The following is a 9,718-nucleotide window of genomic DNA, read 5'->3' on the forward strand; positions in this document are numbered from 1 at the left end:
AATAGCTTCAATGTTTGCCGAAAATGTCGCTGTCGACCAATCAAAAGATGTTTCATCGTATAGGTCACTTTTTTGTATCACTTTTTATTTATTATTTTTTTTATAAATCAATCACACGAAACACCATTATCTTTTTGTAATAAGTAGAATTTTTTGTCCATTAGTTTTTATGTAAATAAACATTGCATACATAGAGGCGCTGTGGTACTCGACAATAGACGGAAAAAACTGACAAAGAGCGTACGTAGAGCTGGACTCGTTCTGTTGTTTCTTCGCTCGTCCGGTATGCATGCGGCTTTCATGTGTTCACTCGATAGGGACGTTACGACTTACGCCTGTTCAAAGCTGATCGCTAAGCGATGCTCTTCGAGTAGACCAAAAAGCAGTCGACTCTTGGCCAGTTTTTACGTGTTCAGTTAGTGCGATACGCAAAATAATCACACAAAGATTAATTTTCAACGAAATTTCGGGGTGAGAAAAATGAATTTCAGTGGTCTACCTATTTGTAATATTAGGTAATTTTCTTTTTATCAGAATAAAATAATGAAAATTTTATGAAAAAATACTCAATCTTAATGGGGTTATTTCAGAGTGCAAAAAAGGCCAAGTGATGCGTGGTCTATGGTAAATAATTCCGGAATAAGTGACGAGGAACCCGATTCTGAAAACGTCCAACTCTCACCATGTCTTGAAAAAGATTCTGTAAGAATTGATAAATGGCTCTAATTATGTATTCAAATTTTTTCATGCAAATTCTACCATAGCTTTACTTTTTCAACAGACCAAGAATTGCTGTGATATTTGCGGAAAGAAATTCTTATTAAAGAGTAATCTACAATATCACATTAAGTTCATTCACAATAGTATCTCTTATCCATGTGCGGTATGTGGCAAGACGTTTTCACTAGAATGCAATCTTTTCATCCACATTAATTATATGCATAAGCCACATAAATGTAAAAATTGCCCAGGGAGATTCTCAACTGAAAATGATCTCAAAAAACATTTTGATTCTGTGCATTTACATGCATGTTATAAGTGTGGAAAGAAATGCAAGACTAAAAAAAGTCACAAAAAACACATAAATCTATGTTCATCAAAATAGTGAAAATAAATTTAATATTTTCAGAAAGAAATACTCAATAAAGGTAATCTAAAAACACATGTACAATTTAATAAATGTTTCAAATTGAATTCACTTGTTTATTTTTGGAGAAAAAAAAACACATTATCAATTATAAGCTAATAAAAAGTTGAACGCAAAAAGTTGGTATCAATTTCATATTGTCAGAATCTCGCTTTAAATTTTGTGAGTTGTGTTTTAAGACTTACGTTTATACATCTTAATAGAAATCAAATTGCTTCTTAATTGTTTACATATTTGGCACATCAATTTCTTGTATAAAAGAATTACAATAGTTTTATGATTCAATAGTGAAGATAATTTAGCAGCTCACCGATATGCTTTTTTTCAACTGCTTCTCATTTTTACTTATTTTGTTACCAAAATCAATCAATGTTATAGAAATTTGAATTAATAACATGTTGATTTTCTGAAGTTATGTCTATGGCATTCTCAGTTTGAAATTGGCTTAAATAATCCTCGTTTGTAAATAACCCCTTATTCTTCATTATTTGTGAACTCTTCATTTAAACTAGCTTTCATTAGTTATAGATCACTTTTATCTAAATATTCTATACTTTTCATATTCGTTTTTTTATCATACAAATTGGATCGTTTTTACTTTAATGTCCCAAAGTAAGTCTTGCTGCGTTTGTCGACTTCAAGAATGGCTTTTATGAATCGCTGCGTGACGCCTCAACAAATATTTTACTGAAAAAATGTTAACATACGTGGCATTCATGATTTTTTGTCCGTAATGACTTTTTTTGAAATTATTGTTTTCAAGTATCGTTGCAATAATAACGTACATGTGTAAAAACCTGTTTCAGAAGGCAAGATCTTGAAATATTTATTTGATATTTTAGAAATGACACTTATCTGTGCGCCAAATAATAAAGAAAAAAATTTACTTTTCATATATTTATAAAGTAGTTGCGAGTATAAATCTTAAAATTAAGCCGATGTTTTTTTCATCTTAGCTTCTAGATCCAAGATTTATTTCCCAATGAGTAAGAAAAAATCAAATAGTATACATTTTGCACGAGAAAAAAGAAATATTACGACACATCACTTCGACATTGGCACGAGCGATACGCCACGAATTCCCGCCCTCCTGCGAGCGAGCCACCCCCGCCCCAAGACTGAGCGCAAGTTCAGCGGAGAGTTTTACCCCACCATTACGAGCAGTGTCGCGGCGCATCCACACAAAAACGTACGGTATTCTGCCGTACAAGCTTATCCATTTCTATTTGCGCTGCCTTGCTAGTTTTTTTACAAATCTTTTTTTGCTCGTTCTCTTCGCAAAAACTTTTCGTTTTTGCCTTGAGTATGTCCAAAATAATTTTTTTTCTATATACTTTTTAAAAGATATAAAACTTTTGCACTCAGCCACGAGAAACTCATTAGGAACCCGCTGTACAAATTCTTTCTTATTTATAATTTGAATTTGATGTATCAGTAGATAATGTATCAATAACTTTGGTAGAAATGCTTAACATAAATTAATAATGATGTTAATTAATAAAAATTTATTTATTCAAAAAATTGAGACCACTTTAATTATTGTAAGATCATTTTCATTCCCCACAACTAGATGGCGAATTCTTTTATACACAAATCTGCAAGTGGTATAGTTGAAATAAGAAATGAAAAGGACGTTTCTTCTGGGTGATAACTTATAATAGTATTTTTTCTTTGCCTCTTATGGTTTTATTTTATTAACTGTTAACTGTACTTTTCAACTTGTTTACAGGAATAAATTAGATAAAGATTTATGCTAAGTCGAATCATTTTCAGAAATTAAATGAATGTACTGAATAAACATAAGTCGATTGTGGAAATGAATGCCATGGTTTGAAACGCAGAAGCGTTGGATCACATTCGTACAAAAACTAATGATAATGTAAAAAAGTAGACATTAAAATATTCAATTGTATTGGTATAATTGTAACTTTTTAATGCTAAGAATCAAATGTGACTATTTAAAGTGTGTTAAATGATAATATGCAGACTTTTATATTATCAAAATATTCGTTGAAAACGAAAAATACGTGCTTTCATGTCTAAAACAAATGTTTGCTGGCCTAAAACTGGCTATAAAATGTTGAACGTTTCCATATCAAGGATAATAATTCGACACGCTTATAATTATATTTTGTACCATGAACTCGTGGTCTCATCGTAACAGTCGGACATACAATTATTTTTCAACGATAATTTTTCCTTCCTTTTATGAAAAACCTTCAAACGTCGGACTATGAAAACAACTTTCTAAAATAATATTAAAATTTTCTCGTTTCGTGAAATTCTTCTAAAGATGGTATAAAAAAATGCGTCGAATAAGGTTCGTGTATTCCCACTTCGAGTCTCGTACCTCGCTTTAATGAGAGCCTCTACATGCCTATAGTAAAGATGCGAATGCCAAGCATGAAACGGTGTGGAACATTTTTTTCGTAGAACGTTATTCTTCGATGCTTTTCGCGGATCGCTCGCAAGCTTCGGCGTTAAAATAAACTTGTTTTTTTTTTCGTTTCAAGCTCATTGAACGAAGATCGTACGGGTGACGACGCTGCAATCGCATCGACAACTCAAGATCCAAAAGTTCGAGGCTCGCAAAAAAATAATAATCGCGAGGCGAAAAAGACAGAGATACATTTAAAACATTTCGGCAAAATAGAGAGAGAGAGAGAGAGGGATCGTAGTCACGGCGAGGACTCTGGGATATTGGGAACAACTGCAGCAGCAGAAGCGGCATCAACAGCAGCAGGCACACAGCGACGAGAGATATATGTATGTACTCGGAGGCTACGATACGCTCTCGCAAGCTGCGCGCTCGCCTAGGCTATATGGTATTGATTGTGAGGGCTGATAAGCTCTCCGCGAGTGCGCAAAAGCAAGCTTATACCTCGGTCGGAGTACAACGAGCCGCCGTCGCCGCTGCGCGAATTCCCCGCCATTGCCCGCGCGTATCAAAAGGGGGGCGGCGCTCGACCGACCCAAGCCGACCAATGCAGCCGCGAAGGGTCCGTGTCGTGGGCGTCGACCACCACCACCACCACCACCACCATCGTCGTCATCCTCCTTTTGCGCTAACGCAACTTTCGATCTCGTCCGACGGCGGCGGCGGTGACTGAGCTCTCTCCGTGCCACGGGGAATGAAAAACTTCCCCGAGCTATAGACACGGAGTTAGTAGCTCTAGGTACGCGGACTCGGACGGTGGTGCGCGCGTGTGATTATATATAGATATAATAGTACAGTGACACGATCCGTTCCGATGTCAGTGCGCCGCCGCTGCTGAACCGACACCACTATATCGTGCATATATGACAAAATTGAAATGATACGAGTGAATTGTAGTTAATCGTGTGGCGCAAAGATGACCAGGTGATAAGATGTGATATCGTGGCTAGTTTATATACACATTATTATTAGTATTATTATTATTATTATTACCGCGCGAATCGAAGGGCTGCCGGGGAGCTTTCGTCGCAAGCTACACACACAGAGAAGTGCTTGTGCTCGTGCGCTTATATATATATACACAGTGCGACGCGATCGTTGAATTTTCCTTGCAGTCAAGATGCTGGAACACTTCGCGCCGATGATGCAGAACGCCATGAACAGCCACGTGCCCGGTGGCGGCGAGGTGGTGGGCCCGATGGTGGGCCAGCCGTTCACCGCGGGCCCGCCGATGCCCGCCGCGCTCAGACAGTCGGCGGCCAACATCAACAACAACATCGGAGGTAATATATTATACATATCAATAGCGCGCAGCTGTGCATTATATTTTTCGTTTTTCCGTTCCCTTATCGTCGTCGTCGTCGTCGTCGTCGCGAGTACTTATCGCTCTTTCGCGTACAGCTTATGGTCTATAACACCTGCGTTACGCGCGCGCGCGCGCGAGTGTGACCCGCCGCGAACTCGCGAACCGCCAAAAAAATTCTTCGTTCATCTCGCGAATATACAAACGAAAGAGGGTATCGATGTCGAAACGAGGTGCTTGTGTTGTACCGAGTGGTTTGGACGACCACAGCGAGCGATCCCCCGACTGCGCACCCGCCGAGCGGATACATAAACGCACGTACTTCGATATAGATGTAATACGCGACTTTTGGGGATCGATTATTACACTTATCGCCGTGTGGGCCGGCTAATGAACGCGCACCGATTTGCGCTCGTGTGTACAGAGAGAGAGAACAAATATCAGAAATATGCTTGTATATGAGCAGTGCGCGGAGCTCTTTACTGTGCATGCACCATCGCCACCCGCCGATACACGAGAGATGACGAGAGCAGCGCCCTTCTACGTGTGTATTATTACGTTGTGTACACGAACGCTGCATCAAAAGTAGCCATCTGCCCCTGAAAAATACGTATATTACAATATATATACGGTGCGCGAGATCATCGTCGTCGTATACGATATTATTGCACAAGCCCAAGCGCAATCGCAAGCACATCAGTTTATTAGCTCACTCGACGTCGCGCAGTCAAGAGATGCCGAGATCATAAGGACGCGCGCACTCGAAAACGTCGGTGTTTCTCTTTCGAGACATGATACGGCTACTCGAAATGTTTTTTTTTTTATTTTTTTTCACGCAGCGCGCTCCATTGTTACGATCCGCGCCGCGCAAACATCGTCCATATATTAGCTCTCTTGTGCGCGATGGCATGATATATTTCTTTCTTTTCTTTCTTTCCTCTGTTCGATGGATGCACACACATACACAGAGGGTGGCGTCCAGGTCAAGCAGGAGTCGAACCTGATGGAGGGCGTGTGCGCCCAGTGCGGCCGCACGATCAGCGATCGCTACGTGATGCGCGTCAACGAGCGCGACTACCACGAGGCATGTCTGGCCTGCTGCGAGTGCTCGGCGCCGCTCAGCCACTCGTGCTACACGCGCGACTGCAAGCTCTACTGCCGGCTGGATTACGAGCGCGTCTTCGGCGCCAAGTGCGGCCGCTGCCAGCAGAAGCTCGACTGCAACGATCTCGTGCAGCGGGTGCCGGCCATAGTGTCGCCTCTTCAGCAGCAACAGCAGACGAACAACAATCCCGAGCCTCCGAGTTCCGGAGGTGGTGCTTGCAAGCCCGGCGTCGGCGGCGGGGCCGTCTTTCACGTGGACTGCTTCGTGTGCTGCATATGCGGCGAGCCGCTGCTGCGGGGCGCGCCCTACATACTCAGGCACGGCCAGCCGCTGTGCAAGCGCGAGTTTCCCAGCGACATTTACAGCCTCAACAGTCCGCAAGGTAAGCTAAATATCAACGATTGGTGTATATATATATATATATATATAGCGAGAGGATACGACGAAACGGAGCTTTTATGCGCGCGCGTCTGTGTACCGTGAGTTCTCGAAAAGTCTATATAGCTGCTTGGCTGTACGCGCGTCTCGCAGTGCAAGCTCATACGTGCGAGCTTTTCATACGTCATAATTAGGTAAAAAATAAACAAAAAAGAGTTCGTCGGAGAGCTGCGCATTTCTATTTACTGTACCTGTTTACCGCATCGAAAAAATCAAGAGAATGTGTTCTAAAAGTAAACATGTATCTTTGTTACCCAAGCTTTTATCATAACACAACACAGCAACACGAAACGCTCTTTCTTATGCGACAGACAAATTTTGTATTCTGTGTAAAAAAAATTAGCTAGTTTCAAAAATACAAAGCGGTGTATACATCGTGATAGGTATTTTTTTTTTTTTTTTTTTCAACATGATGCATCATTTAGTCTGCAACGAATTTCTCACGAACATCAATAAATTACTTGCATAAATCACTCGTAAAAAGCACCATAGCTATTCTCATCCTGGAAGTCATTGGATCGAAATTTCTTTTATACAAGGTCCGATACCAGTGAATTTTTATTTACAATAGAATAAACAATTCACTCGGTTTTTCGTTGTAAAACGTCGTTTAACAGTTACTGCGGCGTCGGATACCGATGCATGGCAATGGCTTGGTGACCGAAAAATGAATATTAAAAATGTTACATTACTATTCACGGGCTTGTGTGTTTGGCTATTTCTCTGATACAAATTATGCGAAAAATACTACGTGTATTTGAAAAGAAAATGTAACCGTTTCAGAAAAAATTATCCCAGTTTTGAACCACTTGAAATACTGTAATACTATTTTAAGTCTCTGCCACTAGATGGCGAGTACCTTTCGATCTGTAAATCTGCAAGTGGCAAAGTTATAATAATTGTATAAGTTGAGGCAAGGTTTATTTAGCAAACAATTCTAGATGGCAAAGGGTGAAGTATTGAAAGACAAAATCATAAAACGTTGAAAGTTACAGTTTTAGTTTGTAAATATCGTGCTCCAATAACCACTTAAGGTTTGAGAAACTCTTTTGATGGCTTCAATCTAGCCGCAAAATGTTGAGCATTATTAGGTACGAAAGAGTCATAATATCTTGTCAACCAATGCGTGTCGTCAGCTTGATTTCGTAAAAAATTATCAGTGACCGGAATTCATTTTGATTTCGTGCGTTCTTCCTCTTTTGCGTAGACGACGACCTGATGGACGACAGCAGGCCGCGCGACGGCCGACGCGGCCCGAAACGGCCGCGCACCATACTGACGTCGGTGCAGCGGCGCCAGTTCAAGGCGTCGTTCGAGGTGTCGCCCAAGCCCTGCCGCAAGGTGCGCGAGGCCCTGGCCAAGGACACGGGCCTGAGCGTGCGAGTCGTCCAGGTCTGGTTTCAGAATCAGCGCGCCAAGGTGAAGAAGATGCAGCGCAAGGCCAAGACCGAGGCCAGCTCCGACAAGGAGCCCAAGGAGGAGAGAAACAAGACCGAGAGCCCGCACAGCGATCACAGTAAGCCGCCCATATATATATGATATTGAATGAAAAATAATCTATCCAATCTTGCTTTGTACCGAAGCTAACGCGTTACGTTCGTTTGCCCGCAGGCCATTATCTGAACGCGCTGAGCATGAGGGACGGTGAATCGTCGAGCTTCCCGTCGTCGACGCAGCCGCTCAATCCCAACAATCCCTATTCGCCCGATGGTAAGTTCGTGTGTATATAAAGTCTTATTACTCGAGCGAGCTGTTATCATCGAGCTCTGCCGGTTCCTACTTGACCATGTTACGATATAATATCCAATCGCATCGTTTAATCTTTCAACAAATTAATAACGATCGCTTTTTTTGTTTTTTTTTTTCATTCATTTCTGCAGACGTTTATCCGGGCCACTCGGGCGACAGCTTCTGCAGCAGCGACGTGTCGCTCGACGGCACCGAGCCGGGCTTCGAGATGTGCGAGAACGAGAGCGGCGGCGGCCCGGACGGCAGTCACCAGAGCGGCGGCGGCGGCGGACACTCGCATCACGGCCAAGCCTCCGGGCCCGGGGGCGGTCAGATCGGCATCGGTGGTGGCCACCAGGGCTCCGGCGGCCACGCGGGAGAGATGCCCTCGCTCGCCCAGAGCCTACACTCGACCATGCACAATCCCATCGACAAGCTGTTCATGATGCAGAACAGCTACTTCAGCAGCGCCGATCATTCTTAAAAGATTTCTTATAATTACATGGCATATATCATTCGACGATACCAAAAATTGTTATCTAGTCATTTAAAAGAAAGAGAGAGAAGACGATTATTGTCTTCTTCTGCTTTTTTTTTGTTATCGAATTTCAACTCAGTGGTAGGGCGAGTCTAATTTTTATTTGTGATCTAGTCGTTAATTCCTATTGTACGATAATTATTTCCTTTTACAATGATAGTAATGCTCTTGTACTCTTTTCTAAGTAAATTAATTCTATGTGAGCCCAAAGGATTTCGACGCAACTGTTATAGAAATAGGTAATAAAAAATAAAATGAAAAAACGAATAGGTGGAAAAAAAATTGTTAATTACTGAAGTAAATACCCTAATTGTGTATACTGTACAAATAAGCAGTGAGTCCATCGAATCCTTCGGATCAATGTGTAAAAAAAAAGTCAATGAAAGTGTTTTAAATTAAGCTTTATATGAAAACTTATCGATCGCATATATTGATAAAGTAATACGAAAAATTATTCATCAATTTGTTTTATCCGCAACGAAAATAATGTACTTGATGGATGCAACACGTCGTATTTTCGATAATAAGTATCATCTTTCAATGTCATTAAGTGTACGCAGATCGAAGTATTCATTTTAAGAAACCGATAAACATACGAATTTCAACACTATTGCCTTGGCTCAGAAAATTGCAAGCAAATTAGCATACGTAAATAAATAAATCACAAAAACTACGCTAATATTCATGATACACTGCACAATGTAAAATATTGCATCGGATATTAATGTTTAATTTAAAGAATACTTCTTTTACAGCTATACTTATGCTCTACGATAATCTGATAAGAATAGCAAATTTATATAATATGTACACAATATTATATGTAAAGAGATAAAAAATAATAATTTGTTTAAAAAATAAAGAGTGGTTTCTTGGAGTGAAAAGTACCAAACCTTGTATATTGAATAATTTTTATTGAGAGATCAATTAATCAATGAAACATCAGTAACATTAATTTGTCGACAATATGACTCTATAAAGTTTTCTTTCCATTACGAAGTAATCGTCGATTATGATCTCCG

General features: G+C 40.6%; 2 protein-coding genes across 2 annotated transcripts; both read left to right on the plus strand.

Moving 5' to 3' along the window:
• Positions 1-240: 240 nt before the first annotated feature.
• Positions 241-1,139, plus strand: LOC106653930 (gastrula zinc finger protein XlCGF49.1-like). The gene is made up of 3 exons (XM_014373596.2): positions 241-515; positions 591-702; positions 782-1,139. The coding sequence occupies exons 1-3, from the start codon at positions 481-483 to the stop codon at positions 1,103-1,105; spliced, it is 471 nt and encodes a 156-aa protein (XP_014229082.1). The 5' UTR covers positions 241-480; the 3' UTR covers positions 1,106-1,139.
• A 3,597-nt stretch (positions 1,140-4,736) lies between these two features.
• On the plus strand, positions 4,737-9,484 carry LOC106653973 (LIM homeobox transcription factor 1-beta-like). Its single transcript, XM_023461612.1, has 5 exons — positions 4,737-4,867; positions 5,856-6,374; positions 7,638-7,946; positions 8,042-8,140; positions 8,311-9,484. Exons 1-5 carry the CDS (start codon positions 4,741-4,743, stop codon positions 8,640-8,642), a joined length of 1,386 nt encoding a protein of 461 aa, XP_023317380.1. The 5' UTR covers positions 4,737-4,740; the 3' UTR covers positions 8,643-9,484.
• Positions 9,485-9,718: the final 234 nt, after the last annotated feature.

The sequence above is a fragment of the Trichogramma pretiosum genome, unplaced genomic scaffold (assembly GCF_000599845.2).
Source record: "Trichogramma pretiosum strain Unisexual culture from Peru unplaced genomic scaffold, Tpre_2.0 scaffold135, whole genome shotgun sequence".
In the NCBI taxonomy this organism is placed as follows: Eukaryota; Metazoa; Arthropoda; class Insecta; order Hymenoptera; family Trichogrammatidae; genus Trichogramma; species Trichogramma pretiosum.

Excerpts from the sequence above, each read along its gene's own strand:
- LOC106653930 (XM_014373596.2), top strand. The coding sequence starts at position 481 with ATGAATTTCAGTGGTCTACCTATTTGTAATATTAG. Across the intron at positions 516-590 it reads CTACCTATTTGTAATATTAG|AGTGCAAAAAAGGCCAAGTG; the intron begins GTAATTTTCTTT and ends GGGTTATTTCAG. Across the intron at positions 703-781 it reads CATGTCTTGAAAAAGATTCT|ACCAAGAATTGCTGTGATAT; the intron begins GTAAGAATTGAT and ends CTTTTTCAACAG.
- LOC106653973 (XM_023461612.1), top strand. The coding sequence starts at position 4,741 with ATGAACAGCCACGTGCCCGGTGGCGGCGAGGTGGTGGGCCCGATGGTG. Across the intron at positions 4,868-5,855 it reads CATCAACAACAACATCGGAG|AGGGTGGCGTCCAGGTCAAG; the intron begins GTAATATATTAT and ends ACACATACACAG. Across the intron at positions 8,141-8,310 it reads CAATCCCTATTCGCCCGATG|ACGTTTATCCGGGCCACTCG; the intron begins GTAAGTTCGTGT and ends TCATTTCTGCAG.